At 30.6% G+C, this 23,587-nt stretch overlaps 1 protein-coding gene across 1 annotated transcript; it reads right to left on the bottom strand.

Annotated features, from left to right (window-relative positions):
• Nucleotides 1-144: 144 nt before the first annotated feature.
• Nucleotides 145-12,873, bottom strand: LOC149486491 (ionotropic receptor 75a-like). Its single transcript, XM_089697913.1, has 17 exons — nt 12,763-12,873; nt 12,388-12,556; nt 11,962-12,154; nt 11,338-11,510; nt 10,762-11,005; nt 10,572-10,669; nt 6,286-6,473; nt 6,105-6,212; nt 5,759-5,925; nt 5,425-5,659; nt 4,301-4,442; nt 4,026-4,221; nt 3,541-3,713; nt 2,234-2,421; nt 1,660-1,767; nt 1,044-1,210; nt 145-595 (listed from the first exon to the last, which is right to left on the bottom strand). The coding sequence occupies exons 1-17, from the start codon at nt 12,871-12,873 to the stop codon at nt 382-384; spliced, it is 2,874 nt and encodes a 957-aa protein (XP_089554039.1). The 3' UTR covers nt 145-381.
• Nucleotides 12,874-23,587: the final 10,714 nt, after the last annotated feature.

Here is a 23,587-nt window from a genome sequence, read left to right as displayed (position 1 = left end):
CCTCTCGGAATATTTATAGGCAAAGGACAAATTTGATTTTTTCTATTTAAACTATTTAAATTTTTTTCTATAACTGACACGATTAAGATTGTTTCAAATACTTAGTAGGTATAGGTACTTAGGTTAAATAAAAAAAGGCCAAAGACCAAGCAAAACAAATTTTATTAGCACAACTGTCAAGTTTTCCATCAGATCGATAGACGATTATTAACATAACAATAATTATTTATACTACACAATACATTCCTTACTTGTTTATAACATATTATTATAATGTGCTGTGACTCAGTTGTAGTTTAACAAAAGCTAAAATATTCAAGAAGGTAGGTAGGTAGCTACTACATTGTGTCCATATAGGTACCTACTATAGTTACTTATAGTCTATTTACGTGTGGCTCTGAACCAATACAAAACTTCAATGAAGAGAGATAATACAGATAAAATACATCCATATGCCAACAAAAGTAGAGCTGGATAGAAATCAACCATATTGACTGAATCGAAACTGCTGCCACGGAAAGCACACATAGGTTTCTTCGCGTAGACCATCCGATTTTCTCGATCATTCAGTCCATGTTCTTGGTTTCTCATGAGGCTGGAAGGGATTGTTTATGTACCAAGAGTATATTATGTAAAATCATGAAAATATATGTTAAATATTATCAGTATAGAGCCTTTACATAATATTAATTTCTTCAACGTAAGCGTAACTAGGTATATCTTTAAGTCAAATTACTATTTACTTGATGTACATAATTATTCCTTTATCCGATAAATTAAATACAAAAAATTATACAGCCAACATCTTTGCAGTAAGCTGACATTGTCTCTCTTTAATGTATGAATTTTTGCAAACCGGGCGAACTCCGTTTCGCCACCAGAGACACCTTTTCTTTGCTATAAACCTCACGGAGCCCGAGACCTTTCCAACGAATGCATCGTGCATTCTGGAGTTATAGCGTCAGGAAGGAAAACCCGACTTATTTTTATATAGTAGATTTAAGTAAAGACATTATTTAACTTCTATAACAAATTAGGATTACCCAATCTTATAAATTTCCTTATAGGGCGAGTTCTTACGACAAGTTTGCCAGGCTTTGCTTTCTTGAATGTATTGAATCTCTTGAAGACCACATTTTTCATGTTCGTGAAAGTATCTCTCAACTATTTTGTATCCAGTGCCTAGATTCATGTTAAATGCAAATGGTTTCTGTAAAACATTTTAAAAATGTGTATGAAATAGTTTTTATCTAAATCTAACAGTGTGGCTAATTTACGTCAACTATACAACGTTAAATTTATATTAATTTAACATTTGTAACTAATTTTATTTAAGTATAGACAAAGTTGATCTGATTGGAGAAGGATTGGAGCCTTCTTTTCATTGCCTGGAACAGACTTTATTAAATAATATTTAACTGGATCCAATATATAGGTATGTATATTTCAGTTTGTACTCTGTAAATGAAATACAATGAGAACGATAATCGCTAGTTAATAGGAAAATAATGTTTTATGAAGCTAAAAAGCCTATCTACAAAAATAATCATCATTACTGTCATTTTCACGACTAATTTGCATACATAAGGTAAGGAAAATGTTCATATCTACTTCCTGTTGTGTTTTACATATTTTTCCCCGGAAATATGTTTTTATTACCGTTTGTAACTTCTTAACGCCTTCCTCTAAGCTCATGAAATTTGCTTTCGATCCTTGAGGGGCTATTTTGGTTTGATAAATAGCTTTCCTTATGGGCTCACTGGCCGTCTGTAAAGATATTATGTTCATAAATGTGACTAATAGTATGTAAAACGATACGTTTAAATATACATGAGTGTCTTCGAAAACTAAACATTATGACAATTACTAGTGAATCAAGGAAAATATAACGGAATAATGTACTTAGCTTAGTATAGATAACAGATATGTGGATAGTACATGTAGCAAAAATACAATTAATTTGTTGTAAAATGCTTTGTGAAAAATCTGTATTTCACGATAAATATCACAACGGATAGCTCTACAAAATGTAATCTATGATTTCATGTAAGGTGTTATCCAAAAAGCCTTATGAATTATTTGGAATAAAAAATATTACTTCTGCGTTATTGGTTCATTAATATGTCCTCTATGCAAATAAATCTCTCTGTCATCTAATATTTTAATGACCTATTAAATTTTAATGACCTATTCAATGATGTAAATGTATTATTCTAAGTATTAAATTTATTACCGAAAAATGATATCTGTTATACGTGGTGTCTTCGGCGCCTAGTTCAAGCCTGGAGTTCAAAAGATCACCGAGGGTCCTGATTTGGTTCGAGTTTGATTGTAGCAATGCAACTATGTTAGCTGAATATGAAGTAAACAAGAAGACGAAAGCAAAGAACAATATGAACATCACAACACGGCCTAGGGTACCTGGAAGATAAATGTATTAGGTAGTTTGAACCAAAGATTTAGAGCAATTTGGAATGCGGAAAATCCATCCATCGATTTTTCAAAAGGTTAAGGTAATATTTTTTTCTATGTTTTAAAAATAATGTTATTATTATGAATAAGTAGGTAATTTATGACAAAATGTTTCCGCTTTCCTGTGTAGAGGAAGTACTTAGCTATAGACAATTATCTTGTAACATCGTCCTTAGAACATCACCAATTATTATAAATCTAATAATAGGAAATTGTACTATTTGTTGAAACCTTTTAATTCAGTAGAGCTTCCTTGTTGAGAAATAGCACTTATTATCATTATAACAATATCGCTCATACTTGGTCTTAGTACCGTTTGGTCTCGCTGAAAACAAATATAAATATTAAGTACTTACATATCTATAAGAAATATAACTATATCTATAGGTATCGTACATTTATATTAAATAATCATAAGGAGTTTTTGACACTAATTTTCTGTTTGAACTCTACATTTTCCCTCTGTTTTCTAACGTTTATTTTTGCACTCAAAAAATAACATTATAATGCATAACAAATCGATTTATGAATTAGATACCTACTATTAGTGTCGATTTTATTTACATAACTATGCTAAATATTGAAATCATTTTCTCAGAGACATTCAAATAGACAAACAGATGTCAATAACTTACATTATTCTTATTAACTAGCTTCATGCTTTCCCAATAAGCATTTATGAACAGGATAATTGTGAGTAATAATATCAATGCAAAAATACACATCCATACAACTGGTTTGAACGGCAATATGAATAGATTATTTTGGTATGATAGTGATGGTTGACGAAAGACAAATTTGGTTGTAGGGGGCGATGGATAAACCAGATATTCTAACACATCAAGCCGAGGTTTTGTTATGAATATGATTGTACCTGAACAGAAAATGAAATTATACAATATATTAGCATCAATTAATTAGGTATTTAATTACCTATCCTATAAAATGTAATTGCTCAAAATTCACCAGTCTTTTTAAACTGTAGAACCTTAAAAAATTCTTCAGTGTATTGTGATTTTCAAAGAATAAGATTTATCTAATAAGAATTTACTTTATTCCATACTTTACCAGCTAAATCTGCGTTTCCACGAACCATATCACCAACCATACCATTGTACGATCCATTTATTATATACCCCCAAGTATCCGTAAAAATGGTAAGCATTGTAGCATTCATGAAGTCGAAAAGTGGAATAATTTGGCGGTAACTAGTTTTAGCTACTGTGTCCACAAAAATGTTCCTGAAATGTTAATCATCATAACTAACACTAAACGAAAAATATATATACCTAGTTATCTACTGCGAACACGCACTTCGCCAATAAATTATGCCAATAATTCATAGATTTATTTTATTTTTCTACATTTAACTTAAGAAAAATAGCTCAGCTGCAGTAACATCTGGGTACAGCAAACTTTAGTCTACTAATTAGTAATCCTACGTTAATTACACAATATAAATGCAATGAAAGCTAAGCAGTAAGGTAGAGCCCTTGGTAGAGTTCTTGTAAGATACTTTTTCGATTATTTTGTTGGAGTAGTTCAATAAAAACCTTAAGCTCATTATTTCGTTTTTCGTATTCTCTTCGCTAATAACACTCGAAGTAGTTATAAGTATTCCCATTAAATTTTTGCGCCTCATTGAAGTCGAATATATCATAGCCTGAGCTTTATTTAAACCTCTTTGTGTTGTCCAAGAGCCAAAATATTCTTTTACGGTACTATTCCTGCTTTCCGATATTTTGTAAGCTAAAAGAAAACTTTATTAGTTATAAATCTTATACATATTTATATATTGTGTTATTTGACTGATGATGAAAATACTCACGCATGTATAAATTATACCCAGATGTTTCGTTGGCAGCGACGATAATCTCAGAATCGATTTTCATATTATAATTTTTCATTTCTTCAGTTTTACCGACTATAAGCCAACGAGTTGGATAACGAAATAGATTATTTTTGTTTACCTAGAAAATTCGCAAAAACATATGAACGTTTAGGTATATAAAATAAAAAAAAAATCATACAAAATATTTATACACATTTATAAACATTAAACAGTTAGATTATAATATAGGAAGCGATATAGGTAGGTACATACTTACTTTTTCTAGAAAATGATTGCATTGTAAACATTTTCCGTCCACTAGAAACATCAATTCCTGATGCGGTATCACGTTTTCAATTTCATATGCATTTTTCATACAGTCCATTACTTTGGATAAGTGGCCTTTATTTAGTTTGCGATATAGCTTCAGATAATTTGCTAGAGTTTGAATTTATGTATTATTCAAATTGAAAATAAGTTAATATTATTTTTAAAGAATCGCGGTAACTGCGATAATTCAAAATTTTCCCTTCTTTACAGAAAAAAAAAACATGACAGACATTTATTAGGTACAAACTCAACAAAATCATCATCTATGTATTGTAATTAGCATAATATTAGAAGTGTGCTTACGGTATTTATAAAAAAAAAACTTACAATCATCTGAACAAACGAATGCCAATATCGTTGTCGGTTTCCGAAAAGAATTAATAACGTCTACTGCCATATTAATTTCATCAACATTTAGAGAATTGATAAATTCTAATAGTAAAGCAGAAAAAATAATATTGGCTGAAAGCTTCATATTGCAGACAGCAAAACAACTGCGAATGGTAGGAGAGTGTGCTCGTATAGGCAAAGTTTATATAAAATATTTGTGCATAATTGCTCCAAGAAATTGTTACTTTCCTTAATAATTGCTACACACGTATTAACTAGAACTGTACGTTAATCACAGAGGAGGGTATTGTGTTTACATAACTAATGCTTTCTAATTGCTTCCTATTTTAACTGAAGCTTTAATGCTAGGCTTTTGAGCATTAATATCTACGTTCTAGGAAATAATTGCTTTGATTTAGTTCTATTGTTCTTCTGTGGTATGTAATTGTAGAGTTTTATTTTATTATTTTTGTGCAGGATGTATTCTTCAAAATATTTCTGTTGTTATTGAGAATTTCTAGAATTAGCAATATCACAGCCAAAAGGCAGCCATAAGATAGTATCAGAATTGCGGGATAACAGTCTACCATGCTGACTGATACGAAATTCTCTTGTCTTCCCAAACATTTCGGTCGCTTTTCGTACAACATACGATTCTCTCTTTGCTGTAATCCATGTTCTTGGAGGCGTTTAGTTCTAGAAAGGAAGACGTTAAAACAAGTGTTATTATAAAAATGAGCTCTATCATACGCTTTAAGTTTTAAAAATTCGAAATGGAATGCAAAGAATTGATACCCAATTTTAAAGATTTCCATAAATTGCGTGTCCTTTCTGACTGCAAGCCAAGGATCTATCACTTGCAAATATTGGATTTCCTTCAGTCCACACTTTTCTCCCTCTTGAAAGTATTTGCCAACAAATTTGTAACCTACTCCAGTTTCCATGTGAAAAGCAAATAGTCCCTGAAAAGCGATGTGTTTAAAAGTACCAAGAGAATCCCTACATTATAACATTTAAGTCACTATTTTGCAAAAATACGACATGTAATTGAGAAAGACCAGAAGTCCGTACCTTGCCATAAGGATTGTTATTGTGTTGTATAATTATTGACGTATCCTCATTCGTCTAAACTTAGACCTACCTTTCGCATTTTCTTAATTCCCTCCTCCATATTCATAAATCTTGGTTTGATTCCAGCTGGTGCAATTTTCGTTTGATATATCGCTTTCCTGATAGGTTCCGTTTCAACCTACATAACATATATATTTAACCACACTTAATTTTACAGGTGCACTAAAATAATTTTGTAAAGAGATATTTACTGAAAAATAGTATCTGTTGAAAACAGTGTCGTGAACTCCAAAAGCTAGTCTAGAATGTAGCAAGTCTTCTAGGGATCGAATCTGAGAGGAGCTGGATTGCAATAGAGCGACAATGTTCGCAGAGTAGGACGTGTATAGAAATGTTACCGCAACGAAAAGTTGCAGTAGCACAATACGTCCTAAAGAACCTGAAAGAAAAAGGAATAGTTTCGTAAAAAATCTGAGTAAATATGAAATCTTTAGCCTTTGCAGACTTATTGTTATTACTAAGTAAGTATTTGTGTGTTATTTTTTAATCTGAAAGATTCATAGGAATCTTATCTCATGAACTTGCTAATTGTATTCTCTAAGAGAAATTCATGATGATTCTATAAACCAACAATTGAAGCTTATGCCTAACCATTGCATGAAATGTACAGAAGTGTTCAAGATCGGAAAGTTATATAGCTTTACTGTCGACAAAACAAATCGTTTTATTCAAATATGGGATGTTGAGGCGTTAACAACGCAGTGAAACCCAGAGAGACTGTAATGATGGCAAACCGAGCTTAATTATTTCCTGTGAACATGTTTGTATTCCATTTAGTCTGTATTAGGCAGATGCCTACATATTCTGATTACTGGAAAACTTGTTCTCATAGAAAATACTTGTTTGATTTATGTTACTTGGGGAGATAATTATTGTGAATTTAAGAAATTGATATTATACAGTTTTTATTATCGAGTTGATTAGATAAATAAAATTATTTATACATTAAGGGCGCTTGTGCACTACAAGGAATTTTACTGTCCGGCATTCCGATTTTTTACGGTCCGGTGTGGCATGAAAAAACCGATGAATTGCTTGTGCACCTGTCCGTCTTTACTCGGATCAGTGCGGTACAGTTCAAGGAAGTTTGGCGGTATAATGCTATCATAAATGATTGTTTTTGCATTTTACAAGAAACGAGTAAAAAATATAGAAGGTGAAATATTATATTACTTCGTTATAATAAAAAGTAAAGTTCCGTAAGAGATTTAAAATGCGTGTTTCACTTATTTATTTTAATCGGTGACGAGGAGCTAAAGCTATTCCCACTTGAACTTTAACTTACCAACACTTACTTAGATAATAATTATAGGTCAATGCTTGGTCAATGTATATAAAATAACAATACCGACTTCTCAAATCTCATTGCCAACTAAAAGAAAGTAAAACAAGAGCTTGCTTTAAATTGGCATATGCAGTAAAAACAGTAAAATCCGAGCAAGTGGGCATTCGAAAACAATTATACCTACAGCGACTCGTAGACACAAAAAACCATCCGGAATAGGGAAAAGTAAAATGTCGGACAGTAAAATTACGTATAGTGCACAAGCTAGTATATAGATTAATGGCGTGCCATACCGGACAGTAAAAAATCGGAATGCCGGACCGTAAAATTCCTTGTAGTGGACAAACGTCCTAAGGGCTTGGTCTAGTAGTGCAAACAAATGCATCCTGTCATCCTATATGTAAATAATACAAATGTACTAAGGGAAAGTTGCTCCACTTAATTTTTAAAAATTAAATCATTCGTATAATTTAATATTCGTAATAAGTACCAAAAATGACAATTTGAAAAAATTTTCGTGAAAATTACACCGGGTGATTTTTTTTTATCAGTACACAAAATTTGCGAATACTTTCTATTGATATCTTCAACTTCATGTTTATATAACTGATCAACTTTTACAAAGAATTTTGGACGAAATATAAAAAAAAATAAGCTTTCCATACAAAATGCATAACTCTATACATTTTTTTCGACCTAAGTTTCTTAGTGAAAGTTGTTCAGTTTAACTAATAAAACGGATAAACAAATTTTGTATATAATAAAAAAATGTAATGTTTGTGTTAAAAAATTATAAAATAGAAAAATACGCAAATGAAAACAAAAGATATTTATTTCTGACTAGCTTCCACCCGCGACTCCGTCCGCGCGGATGTCAGTCTTCGCGTCTTCTACAGATTTATTATATTATGTATAATATATAGATTTATATTGATAAACCTAATAAATCTTTTGCTAGCATTCTGATGCTTTATCGGTTGCACTGGATTTATCTCTTTTTTTTTCAATCGCTTGAATGATATAGGATGGGTCCTTGATGGGCATCGAATGCTGAAGTCTCGAATCAATCAATTCTGACAGTAGGCAATTTATGTAAAATCTTGATAATGGTCCATCATTTTATTTTGCCTAAACGTTACATACTTTTTTATATATTCTATTTTTAACGAATGATTCACTCCAGTCCAAACAGCAAATAAGCAGACTTCTGCTTCTGCAACGTTTAGTTGTCCCTGAATTTGGAAAAAATAGTCATGATTCTTAAAAGTGTTATTTTTTGCATTGTATTTCAAATATTAAATTTTTTTAACCGCATCTTCCGCATTAATGTCTTTTGCCGGAATTAGACATTTAACTTCTACTAGTCCCATTTTCCCTTTTTGATATGGGAGTGTATAAAGTAAATTTTTTAGATATTTCTCGTTATACTTTTAAAAAGTTATTATTGTCATTTTGCTCATTAGGTAAAGTAATTTCGATATCAGTTTTTAGTTTTTTGATACCTGCAATAATAACGTCATAATCGCCTGCACATACTTAACGATTACACCCTGTATACAATCCACCATCCACATTCATAATGTTTTCCTGTCCTCCTCTCCTTTACGCTGTTCAACGCATCAAAGCATCAACGAATTATCGTTTTCGTCCTCTTTTTTATTCTTTGCGTCTCTGTTACTTCTGTTTGTTTAGTTCTCAACACCCACTGAATTTTCTATGTTATTGTGATCTTCCATTACATCTGATTTTTGATGATGTGATGATAATCCATTCGTTTTAATATTGGTACTTAGAGTTGGTAGACTAAACTAGAAATGGCGGACTAAATTTGTCAGCGCGTCTGTAAGATCAGAATATAAAACCAACATCCTGTATTTAAGTTACAAAATTAATAATCAAACAACATGCCGCTACGTTGAAAATGACTAGAAGAAAAAATTAAAACACCTCGGCATATAATTTTGGAGTAAACAAATCATTTTCCCCGTATGGGGATTTCCCCGGATGAACTTGGGAAGTTCAAGTTCTCAATACAAGTTTATATTATATTTCGTATTTCTCAAACGAAAAATAAACATTTTTGGAACTTCAAAAAAAATATATTATAAGAAAATTTATGAGCTTACTTTAGTTTTAAAGAAATATACATCCCTTTACTGACACCCCGTAAAATAAAGAAATTGTTGCCAATCACCTTTGCAATCTATTTGGTTTCATTAACTTTATGTTCGAAGATAATTTTTTTTCTAGTAAGTACATAGTTACACGCATATTTTTTTCGTTTATTTTCCATATCGAAATCAAATGTTTAAAAATACGAATATTTGCACAAAACTAAGATAAAAATAATCAATTAACAAAAATATTAAATTTAATGAAGTAGAGCAACTTTCACTTCGGTATGAAGGAAAATCGAGCGTAGAGCACACGTCAGAACGCTCCGGCCCAAGGAGCGCGACTAAAGAAATTCGCTAGGATTTTTCCTAATTATTTTAAATATTTTTTTAATATTTAAAGAATTATCAAAATTCAAAAAAAAATTCTTTTAAAGGATTAATAAGTACTCATTGGTCTTCAACCAACTCGAATAAATTAATGGAAAAAATAACTTTTAGCAGTATTTATCAATAGATTTTGTAAGGCAAAAAATGGGAAATTTAATGAATTTATAACGTTCTAATTAAGAAAATCATAAGTTTTTCGGCAATTGTGTTCAGCAGTTTTTAATAACGACTATATAAGGATAATAATGCGCTGATCAGATTGTGTAAATTGTAATCGGTTGCAACGTAGTGAGTGCACAAACTTAGCTCGAAATGATTTTGGGGGAAAGAGACTTATCTTGAAGGCCTGATTAAGGTAACATAAAGTAACTTTATAAATGTGAAAAAATTCACGCGCATTGCGTATATAACATTAATTGATAAACAAGAAAAAAAAATTCAGTTTATCATTTCATTAGCCGGGAAAAAATTGTCAAATAACTTGTTGAAAACGCAATTTTGCTAGACTGCAGCCTTAAGAAGTGTAACCGTAAAAGTATGAAGTTTGTTAAAACCTGTAAGTTCAGACCCTTTAAATGTTAACATTAACTTAACGAAAAGACACAGGTACATGCATACGTACATATGCATATACATTATACATTAGTAAACCTGCATAATATGTATTATACGAAAAATAAAAATACACCTTTAAGTTCCACATGTGTCCCTTGCTGACAAGAGGCCGCGAATATTAATAATGCAACATCAAATACATTAGGCTGAAGCACGGACGAATTACCAACTCTCTAAAATACATAAAAGTGTTGTAAATTTATTGTTTGTTCAGATGCTAAAGTTATGGTTTTAAGAACAAAAGTTATATCAAAATTTTATACTGTACCGATGAATGCTTGCCGGAAATTTTCCACTCCCAAATAGTGACAATAAATAAGAATAAAAACAGAAGAACAATCAGAGCTGCCGTGCCATACCAAAGATACTTTTGAAAAGATAAAACAAACAGATTATTTTCATATGAAAGTTTTGGTTGCCGGAATACGAACTTGGATCGCGTTGGTGTTGGACTCGAAATGTATTCAACAACGGAAATTCGTTGTGACGTAAAGAACATGGGAGAGCCTGGAATGAAATATTATTAACAGAATATCATTTATTAAGAGTGTAATTTACCTACAGATTATTTTATTTTATAGAGTCACGTATTATTATGAAATAGCTGTTGGTATACTGGCTTTAGTTTTCAGCCCGTAGTCGTGTCAAAAATCATATAATACACAAGGTAGAGCAGAATTAAAATTAGGTTTAATTGTAGATAATAAAGTATTTTTATGCGATGTTAAATATTTTATATATAATGACAAAACATTTGCTCGGATCATTTATATTTTCTTCAACTTTCCTACATTAAAAACTTTTTACAAAAATTAAACTGTTTGTTTAATTTATCTCACCTCCAATTTCAACTTCACCTCTATGCAAATATCCAGTCATTCCATTCCAAGTATTATTGATTCTATATCCCCATGTGTCAGTAAAGATATATTTCCTGCTCGCATTAAGAAAATCTAGCAAATGATTTGTTGTGGGAAAATTAACTTTTGTTATCGTGTCTATATGATCGTTCCTAGAAAAATGTGTATACGAATTCTTTTAGTATTCTTTTTACGTAGATGGAAATAAACATTAAAATGACGCACATAATAGAAGCTACGTAATTGTATTGTCACAATACCTTGATATTTAGATTTCTATGGTCAATACTATATATGATACTGATGAATTGTTTATTGAAATGTGAGTTCAATTTATTAGCTTAATAATAAGATGACAATATTATAAGAATTCCGTCACCCCTTATCTTGCCGTTCTTACATTCTTTCTTCTTTTTTATTATAAACGGTGAGAAGTAGGTACTGCGGTACTTAAAAATAAGTAACTTTACCATAAAACTAATTATTAGCTTTTTATGACACGCCAATTAGTTTTATCAAAATCTTATAAATGTTAAATGTCTTGTCTTGTCAATTTCTAAGGATATTTCCACCACGTCACATAAGATAACATTTGCTACATACTCTCCATCTGTTAAATGATTTATGCTATCAGTATCTGTTAGAACGTAACAGACACTGATAATATGTTCATCGAGAATTCTCCTCCGAACTGCAGCCACTCCGACCCAATCTTTATGTTTTTGTAAGCCGTGACCTGAGCTCCATTCTCCGAAAAATTCAGACCGCCAACGTGATTGATTACTTATCTTGTAGACTGCAATTAATTTATTTTTATTGCATACTGGCAGCTTTCTTACTTTAAACATTTTATTCGAAATAATTTTATAGACACTTACAAATAAAAGGCTCAATATATATTATGTTATCATTCGGTTCTTAAAGTTGCAATTAAGGGTGGTAGAAGAATAGTAATCTTCTTATCATTCATAAGATTTCTTGAAAAATGACTGTACTAGTAAGGATCTATTAAATATTAACTAACTATACCGTATTCAATAACGTATTTGTCCTGTATTTTCTGCGCTATCATAACTTCAACGTCCAATAAAATATTGATGTTATTGTAAAAGTGAAAAATATTGCCACTTTTATTTCTTGTTTCGTTTGTAATTAAAATCCATTGTAACGGCGATCGGAATAATTTCCTTTCCTCGTACTAAAGACGTAAGAAATAAAAATGCAATTAAGTGATCTTGAATGAAATGTAATTCATGACACATTGTATATTGTTATTGCTTTACTGTGTGGGGCCGAAAAACAAATAAATATACTTATTTTATTTATGCACTTGATAACAGACGCAATAGGGTGAATAATCATTTAATTATTTGCACTATTGCGTTTTTTAATATAGGTACGTACCGTTTTTAAAGATGAAGATGCTTGATCACAATTCAGATCTGCTATTAATAATATATTTTGTTGTTCGTCATTAATGCTAATAATATCGCCAAAGTTTGCAAATTTAATCATAATTGGTTTATTTATCTGTGTGTCTAAACTCTTAAACATTCTTACTTTTTCGTCTAAAAAATTGTAACGATGGATATTTATGATACTATTAGTTCACACGTATATAAACAGTTTATTATTAAATAATGCTTACCTTCAGACCAACATGTTAGAAAAATAATTGATGAGCGATTAGTATGTACTTGTAAATCCGAAATTAGCTTTACATCGTTATCTTGTACAAAACCTAACGTCTTTCCAACATGGTATAAAGTATAATAAATAATTAATATGAAGAGAAATTTCATGATTCCACACCCGTGTAAAATGGAAAGCAAAATAAATGAAATATTGTAAAGCAGGCAGTGGAGGCATAAATCATTTCTCATTACAGTAAATAAGTTTATATATTAAATTGGCCACTCTACTATCCGTTCCACCGCTTTCGCGTATTATATTCAATGGGCGCCGTTAATAAATAATGTTCCCATTTTTCCTCACAGCGAATATTATAGTGAACGATAGAATAAAAAATAATATATTTTTCATATCATTTTTATAATTTACTACATTTTCTGAATTTTTTTTTCTAATTTTAACAGTAAAGAAACATCTCGCATAATTATTATTGTCTCTATTAATCCTGTATTTGAAAACACATCAATAAAATATTATGTTACCCTAATAACTATAATTGCTCTCCCAGTTTGTTTTTTGCTTTGGATAAACGAAAGGAAAGTTTTTACTAATCGACAAATATTTACAAAATATGTCATTAGGAAAGCCGGGAAGTTACATTAGTTTCTTCATTGTTTTGGGACTACAAAGGTACTTTTCCACGACATAATTGATTGTAAACAAACTATTAACAGGCGGTGGTATATCTAACATGCCCTTTTAGTTTTATCACTAAGTAGGTATCATTAATTTAATTTAATAAATTGTATGTCCCTGTACCCATTCAGTCGCTAATGTGTCGCTGCCAGGATAATACATTTGTGGTTAATTATTTAGTTCATCTTACGTGTGTTACGTGTTGTGTTACAAAATGATGAATTACATTGAAAAAATAGTTTTGGCGTCCAGTTCATATGAAAGCAGCTATAGCAAACCATCCAGAATTTCCTCAGAGTGGACACCCTTAATACGAAAACCTGATGGAGGTTCCTCGTGTAAGTATAATTCAATTTTGTTTTTGTATATGTCACAAGCCAAATTGAATTTTCGTCGCGCTTAAAAGGATTCCCTCTGAGGAAAAACATTAACATTTTATGAGATGATGTGTTTTATTATACAATACGCAGTAAATAATCAGTTTTAATGATTCGCTGTTATAGTTTGAGTTATAATCACGGAAACAGATCGGATATGTATTGTTTGAAAATCCAAGAACGTAAATGTGTTTTTCTCAATGAAAATACGTAAAACGTGAATTACTTATTCTACCTTTTATGTTTATATACCATTCATTCATATGAAATTAGAAATTATTATTGTTAAGCGAAATTCATTCCTTTTGACGAGATAATTATTGCATTGTAGACAATTGTTAACTAGGTAATATACATATTACTACAATTTCACCTAAATGATATTATAAGTAGATAGGTATGTTAGACATACCTTTTAAAAATATTTCATTTAAACTAATTGAAAATTTTAATAGATACTTAAAAGTTAAAACCTTACTTAAAACTAAACCACATTTAAAATTTAAATAAGCTATTTCAATTGTTTCAAAAATAGGCTTTTTCAGAAACGCAACACAATTGGGAAAATAATTAGAAAATAAATTAACACTTCAACAAATTATACCAAGAACACATTTGCTTAAAAATAAGGATTATAAATAACTATGTATTTAACAAGAGGGCATCATTTATTTATGTTTTCGTCACGACTCACTAGTTGAAATGAGGTAGCAGGTAGCACCGTTACAGACAATATTATAAGCCGTTATCGATAACCATTCTTTTGTAGAGCTGATAAACTTTAAAGATAACCACCTGGATTGGAAGTAGTAGTACATTACTTATCTGTATTTTATAAAAAGGACATAATATGTGTGGCCTTGTTCGTGACAATAAAAATTAAAAAATAAACTCTTTGTAACTTACTTTCTTACAATTATAGATGTTTATTTTAATTGTTGTATTAAAAAGAAAATTTAATTAAGAATTTTATAGTTAAAAATCTATTTTCTAGTTTTATTCGTAGATTTGAATTCAGTTTTTCATGGTTAATTTTAAGTCAAGGATTAAGTATTTTAAAAAATATGATTATGATGATTAAACTATCAAATTGTATAGCAATAACCTTACCAGTAAAGCCTGGTAAATATTTCTTATAATAGTTAGATATTTTTTATCTCTACTTTACCGTGGCGAGGGACGACAGTAGTTATAATTTTAGAAGCAGGAAATATGTTTTTGTTGTATTCACCACTCAAATATTTATTATTTATTAAAATTATTATGGGTCAATATATCTCTACATATTGTTTATCCAGTGCTCCTTACGAATACGAAGTGTCTACACAGGCATTTTTTTAACCGACTTCATGTCTTCATAATAATTGGAGGAGGTCGAATAGAGTCGACTGTTAGTCATGTTTTCGCAATTCAGAAATTTCGACTGGGTGAACAGATTTTGATGATTTTTTTTCATTGAAAGCTAGAGTTATGCGGAGAGTATATTTTTTGTATTCACCATTCCTCTTATATAAATGATGTCAATTCAAAATACTTGAAAATATACGACAGGATTGTTTTATATCAAGCTTCAGTTAGAAGTGTGATAGGATTGTCATCATCAAGCATCTCATGTGTACGGGCCCTATCGCCTACTAATGTAATGGTTCAGATAGATGTAGTAAGGCAATTTAACCGCTTGTCGGTAAGGAGTGAACAGGTTTCCATAATAACGAGTTAGGAGTGCCATAAAGTGTAGCCAGGCTGTCTGCCGCGCCTACCATCATTACTGTACCGGCACAAACCTTCAATTGCTGTGTGATTCCGTAACTTTAAGTTAACCACATTTTCATGTTAGAAAGTTGGGATAGTTATCTGTGAACTTCACTATTTATCGTTTAACCTTAGTTTTAACCTTATATTGTCAATATTTGGAAATGGTAATATAAACTGTAATTAATGTTTACAAGGATAAAATAATATCTACAAATTAGTGAACTACAGAAAATCAATTCCTTTAACTTTTTATTATTTTAGTAAATCCACAATGCAACAGTGAGGCCTCCAAGACACTATATCTACTGATTGGCCTAGGCCCTAGGGCGTAATTTTCAGGGCGGCAAAATGGCATGAGAAATCAAGGGCAATTTTGTTTAAAAATTGTTTAGTTTAAATTCTCTAAAGAAGGAAATAAACAGAATATTATAATTTAATCAGTTCATTATTGATAAAGCATATTATGTACCTATGTATGGAAAAATCAAAACGAAAAATGCTTCATTACAACATGAAATAAATTTCAGTGCACAGTTGAAACAATTTTAATTATGAAAAATTAACAGGTGGTGGTAACTATGTATTAGGTAATTAATTAAATTACCTAATAGTGTTTGAGAAATTTTCATTTATCAGTTTTAGTTATGTTTCTTATTTTTTCATGTTCTAATGAAACATGATCAATCCCATTCTTCATTATAATGCGTTTATTGAACTTAACGTACTGGTTTTATGTTTATTTTAAGTGGAAACTATAATATATATTTATAATTAAATCATTAATAGGATGTTAGAAGATAAATGTATATTCGAAAAAGCCATGTATAAATAACCTGTTATATATCAATTAATTTATTTTAATGTTATAAATAATATTATGAAACAGGCTACTAAAATCCAAATCACATGTATTATATCACAAATGAATTAATTTTTTGCTTTGAAATAAACAGAACACATCCAGAAGTTGTGAAACTATAAAAGATAATTATTATACTTATGATAGATACTTATATAAAAACGATACAAGGAATACATTAAAAAATAATCAAAATTAAATTTGAATTCAGTGCAGGGTAATTTCTAGTGCAACAGATAAACTAATGAATGAGTGCAAGGCAAGTGATAACATGTGATAATTTTGTGCAAATCGATGTCAAAATACTTTGTCATTAGTTTAATTATGAATACTGTTACTACGGCGTTATCAAAAGAAAATTTTAAATGAGTAATTTATGACAATAGGGGTCAATAGGTACCTACTGTATATTATCTTTATGTAGTAAGATACAAAAATATTTAAAAACTAGTTATAGGTTATACGGATTGAATGTCCGGAATCAAAATTTTGCAAAATCAATGTAACGGTTCCCTAAATTACATTTAGCAAGCCGATAGAATTTAATTTAAGCCCAACATTGCTACTTATAGAGACGAGATATGTCTGCTTTGAAACATTAGTTGCGTCCTCATATAAATAATAGATAGATACCTATATCTGAAACGAATATTTATGTAGAGCCCTTTTCATTTATCGCATTATAATATCTTCTACTACATACCTAAATTAAGAGAAAATATTACGAATATAGAATAACTATTAGAAATGTAAAAGGAATTGCTAGTGAAAATTCGAAATGTTGCGTTTCAGTTGAATGTAACGAAAACCTGAATATACCTAGAGAGTAGAGACAGTGCTGATTTTCAGTTGCGTATGTATTCGGATAAAATAAGTATGGTGAAAGTCTCAGTTTCAGAATATTTATACATATATATGTATTTGACTGAATTGTTGACTTAAAAACTACTTTAAACTCAGCGAACATCAATCGAACTCTATTTTCATTGATGATATTCTGATGATGCAAATGTAATTAAGAAATAATACTTTTAATATAACATTAAAAGTAAGGTTTTTAAGCATTAATTATTACACTAACACAAATTATGTAATGTCTGAAATTGCAAAACGATCAAAATGTATGAAGAAAAATTAACAAGTACGTACGTAGTATAAACGTATAATATACATGTAATATTATCATGGCCGAAAGTCAAGGATTTCAAAGGGTTTGTTTAGATATATTAAGAACGAGCTATCAGCTAGCATGTTGTCAACAACCATTGTTAAGAACATCAATTTACACCTTAATAATAAATAGTATTGTACTTACTTCTGAAAACATCATTGTGAATTTCTTAGAAGTAGCTATGCCACGCTATACAGTGGGTAGGCAATTGAAATAAAATATTTAGTAATACTAGCTGTGCTCCGCGGTTTCACCCGAATTGTTCCGCTCCTGTAGGTCTTAGCGTGATGATATATATAGCCTTCCTCGATAAATGGGCTATCTAACTCCGAAATAATTTTTCAAATCGGACCATTACTTAGTTCCTGAGATTAGTGCGTTCAAACAAACAAACTCTTCAGCTTTATAATATTACTAGTATTATTATCGATTAAAGCCACCACACACGCTACGGTAAACCTGACAGGATCACCTGTACAGTGTACAGGTATACCTGCAGATAGAGCGTAACGTATAGGGGAATAGACCTGTGTAGTCTTGCCTATCTATGATCGGTAGACCTGCGCAGGTATACCCTGTATGGTAAAAGCGTACGGCAGATCGTAGCGTGTATGGCTTATTGGAAGAATTAAATAATTAGTACTTATAGGATTGATCACTACAATATAGAACTATACTTAAGCTGGCCATACACGCTAGGGTGTACCTGACAGGTTTGCCTGAACAGGTCACCTGTTCAGGTTAACCGGAGCGTGTATGTTACAGAACTGTGCAAGTTTTCACACCTGTTCAGGCGACAGAAAAAATATGAAAATTGATATTTTTTACGCGTGGGTATACCTGTGCAGTTTAACTGTGCAGGCAAACCTGTCAGGTACACCCTAGCGTGTATGGCCAGCTTTAACTACTATGTTTGTGGTAATGTTTAGTTGTCTGGTAATTTTGAGACAAATTACGTATGTAGGTATAAAATTAAGCCCTTGCTATAAATAATTTTGAAATTTTTTTGCTCCACATTTCGACAAAGCTTTGTAGGGAACATGTAGATATAATCATGAATATTATCTTTAATTCTGTATGATCTCAAAATGCCAACCGCATTTTTAGTGATACATTGTTTTTGTTTTATTAACGCTTTTAAAGAGGTACCTACATTAAGAGGAATTATTATTGATGCGTATAACTTTGACGAGTTATGATATTGGTTTACTTATACATTTTATAATACGAATTTACGATTGTCATAAAAAGTGAATATGTCGATTTAGAGTCTGTGTACTCTACACTTTTATGTCGATAAGTATATGTAGACTTAACGTCTATTTGATTAAGCAATTTTATCCACAGTTAATTAATTCACTAGATTGCTATTCACAGGATACTATCTGGTTTATCCTTGGTCGCTTTAGTAATGGCAAATATTTTAAAATGCAGGTTACTAGTTAATTCACGTGGCTCTGTCTGTGCCACAGGCCACTAGTACACGCAAATGCATAGATATGTATTAAAAACTTTAATACGTGCGATAGTAATAAATGCGGTAGGTACTTAATACTTGCAATTTTTTGTAATATTTTTCAGACTCAATCGCTTAAAATCAGTTTATTCGTTTTATCACTATCATTCATTTTCGTTTTAATAACTTTTAATATTAATTATTGTCTATTTAATCTAAAACTTCAGTCAAGCTCAAAATGCTGACATTTAGGTGAAACAAAATCCAAAATTTCATTAGTCGAATATTTAATTATATGAGATAACATGCCTTGGGCTCTACTTACGTTTTTTACTTATTTCTACTCATGTGTACCCCACTTGATTCCTTTATTTGTATAATATCTTTATGTGGTTATTCACATTAAAGGACAAACAACCTAAGAACTAATCGAACTTACTCATATTTTTATAAGATAAAAATTAAAAAGGTAGTACCTTAAACAAATACATTTAAGAAAACATGCACGGACAATGACATTAGGTTAGGTTAGATGGAATAGTCACTTCATTTATATTTGTTTAAAACATTTTTCTACTAACGATAAAAATTATTATACCGTTACTGTGAAGTATGACTGCTACATAGTAATATCTACTTCACTACCACAATTCTCAGTCAAAATCTGTCCAACGGTTTGGGCTGTAGAGCATGCAAAAGATATTACTTTACTTACACACACACTCGAAAAACATAATCCTCCTCCATTCGCAGTCGGGTAAAATATAAGTGTGTGTGTCACCAAATTCTAGACACGTACTTCCTTTTTCATGCGAGTATTAATTGAAATAAGAGTTAATCGAATGCTAAATACGGCGGAAATAGAGCAGCGGACAGAGATCTTCTTTTCCGTAGTACTGTACGTGCGTATTTGGACATTTCCTCTTGAAATTACAATCAATGTCACAGACTAGTTGCGTTGCTTTTGAGATCATTTTTACCAAGAATATTCTAACATATTATATTCTTACATTTCTGAACCGAACCGAAAAAATGTTTTGTTTTTAAGAATGTAGGACATACATCGGTATGACAATATTCACACACGATATTCTGTCGAAAAGCATTGCTCTACTATCAGTTTAAAACGTGAGTGATCAGTGAGTGTGAAGCGGATTTAGGTCTCAAACCCTCACTCAAAACTTCAGTAGCTCACCTTTAGCTCACACATTATTTAATCGCATTCCATTGTTTATGATACCACAGTTTTCATTTTTTTACACACCATACTATAAATAAATAGACCATACTCTTATAAAGTAGCGGATTTAGACACCTATTATTACTTTGATTATTGATTACCCAAGGAATAAAGTCTTATTTTCATCAAATTGAAAAGGCCTACTCATACTGATTGTATTTGACTACATGTATTATAGAATATTTATGCCACAGTATAGTGAAGTAATTCGTGTTAAATCTTAAGGATGCTTCACACTGATGTACGCACCAATAGGTATTTTTACATGATATTATTTGACAATATGTTTTTAACGACGGACACCTGCGGTTTATGTGCTTACATAATTAAGTATATTTGACTATACAACGTAAACATATTTGTTTTGCAGAATCTATTCCACGAAAGCATAATTTAAATCCTGTCCCCATGTTTTATCTAGATAAAAGGTGTTTTACTTGAAATTTGTGTTTTATTTTATCGTCTAATTTAATGGAATGACGACGAAAAGACGTGGACATAAGATATATGAAGTCAACTTTAAGTGTATTCAATAAAATACATCCATTATGAGATCTTCAACCGGATGTTTGGATGTATATAGTGATCAAAGCATAGCTAAATACAACTGATGTAATATAGCTATACCTTTATATGTAGCTTCATAAATGAACTTTTATTAAAGCATAAAATATTTTCAAATTTTGTAGTAAATATTTCAAATTTTAAGATTTATGATAGTAACTCGAATCTATCGAAATCGAAATTATTTGCTTTCCTCATCTATTCAGATATAGGGCTTTCCATAATATTTTCAAGGATTTCATAAGTGAAGTCCTACTTCATATTTTTAACTAAAATAGAAAATTCACCAGAGTCAAATAGCAACTAAGTTACAGGGTCAATACAATAACCTTGTAGTGTACACGATTTCTCAAAGGAAACCAAAACGATTTGCCAAAACGTTAACGTTTAGGTATTGGCTTTTGTCAAATAAACGTTAACAGAAGTTCAGCTTGTATTAAATTACAGAAAATTTATATTCTCGCCTTTAAAAAGGGCTCTACCTGCATCGTGATTTTGTTTCTCTACAAGTAGGTATAGAGCAGGCTCCAAGGAGATGTTCGTTTGCAAAAATCGCGGACCTAAATCTGACTTCTGATATATATTGTATAGATCCCAGACATCCTATAGACAGATGTTGCCAACCAGTTTTGTGGTCCCCCTGCCCGCACCCCGGTAATTAAATATGGCATACAAAGAAAAAAATAAAAATTTCCAAAACATGCAGTGTGGGGTATCAAATGAAAGAGCTTATTGAATAGATCACGAATATATAGCATACTATATACATTTCTTACACTTTCTCTAAGATTTTTTAGAAAATTTACGAAAATGGTCCATTTTTGAGTTAACTTTAAACCACTATAGATTGAAAACTCATGAATATATTTTTTAAATTATTATTTTAAATAATTAACAATAGTCCATTGTTTATGATTCAATAGTTCGTAATATAATATAAGTGAGCTATGTGGTGGATTTGATGAAAATAACTATATACTATATGAACTTGAAAATATACTCGCCATCTTTGAATGCTCCCCCCCTCCCCCATGCAACTATTTCACTGTACGAAATATTGAATCGTAAACAATGGACTATTGTTAATTATTTAAAATAATAATTTAAAAAATATATTCATGAGTTTTCAATCTATAGTGGTTTAAAGTTAACTCAAAAATGGACCATTTTCGTAAATTTTCTAAAAAAGCTTAGAGAAAGTGTAAGAAATGTATATATGTAGTATGCTATATATTCGTGATCTACTCAATAAGCTCTTTCATTTGATACCCCACACGGCATGTTTTGGAAATTTTTATTTTTTTCTTTGTATGCCATATTTAATTACCGGGGTGCGGACAGGGGGACCACAAAACTGGTTGGCAACATCTGTCTATAGGATGTCTGGGATCTATACAATATATATCAGAAGTCAGATTTAGGTCCGCGATTTTTGCAAACGAAACTCCACTGAGAGTCCGGTCTAGTATTGACATTTTTCATTCTAATTTAAATGAATGAAAGTTTTCCAATGGAAACGAAATACCTTTGAAATGTTGTAAATCTTCATGAACCGGTTATAAAATCCAAATTACTACTAATATTTCGGAACTCCACTTTCCTTTATCTTTTGGATTTTAATTGGCCTCTAGAAGGTAAGTATATATAACAATTTATTTATACAAATATTGTACATTTTAGAATTTATTTTATGCTCGTGAAAAGCTCAATTATTCTATCTTTATAAATATCTATCAACAATTAAAATTTATAAGAAGAGACTTACATTATTTCAGTGATTTTATAAGTATGTAGAGATTTTTCAATTTTTATATTTATATTTTGTTTATGTCGTTATCCTAGTTGGTAGGGCTAGATACATGTTTTCATAAGTCTTTATGCACTTGTCACATCGTGACCTCTACAAAAAGAAAAAAACGTGATGCAATATTTCAGTCACAATATTTGTAGAGCACTGACATTTATAGTTTCTACTATTATTGCCAAAGGTTTAATAGCACTTTTTATAATTTGCACACCATATTTATCATGGGAAAAATATTAAAATGTACAGGATGAAATGATACTTAACGTAATTTTAATATTACAAAATTTATAGCCCCGAAAAGAGATTTAGCTATGAGATACTTTTGGCCTTCCAAAAAACCGGACTTAATTTTAAATGTTTTCACAAGTATATTAATAATGTGCTATTTATATTAAACAGTTAATCAAAGTTCCTAAACTAGTTTATGTTTTAATTTAAAACACGTTTTTCATAAATACAATACGAAATAAGATTTTCGCACGAATGTTTAATCCGTAGATATAATATTTTATTTATTTACATAGAGTATTGGCTGCTATTCAAGTTTACATTGCATAATACTATAAATGGTACATATATTACACGCTTACATTATGTAAGTAATAACAAATATCATCATTGAGTTGAAAATTAAAAGGACCCGTTTGGTTAGCCTTCATGTCAACTTGTAAT

This window comes from Colias philodice, chromosome 8, assembly GCF_061535455.1.
Source record: "Colias philodice isolate Cphi_HAF_F1 chromosome 8, ilColPhil1 Martin Lab GWU primary, whole genome shotgun sequence".
NCBI classification, from domain to species: domain Eukaryota; kingdom Metazoa; phylum Arthropoda; class Insecta; order Lepidoptera; family Pieridae; genus Colias; species Colias philodice.
Note: the sequence above shows the minus strand (reverse complement) of the source record. Positions and strands in the feature narration are given on the sequence as shown.

Coding starts and splice junctions, on each gene's coding strand:
- LOC149486491 (XM_089697913.1), bottom strand. CDS start 12,873: ATGATTAAATTTGCAAACTTTGGCGATATTATTAGCATTAATGACGAA. Junction 11,006..11,337: donor AGGTGAAGTTGAAATTGGAG/GTGAGATAAATT, acceptor ATTTCATTCCAG/GCTCTCCCATGTTCTTTACG. Junction 4,443..5,424: donor CATCCTGCACAAAAATAATA/AAATAAAACTCT, acceptor CGAATTTTCTAG/GTAAACAAAAATAATCTATT.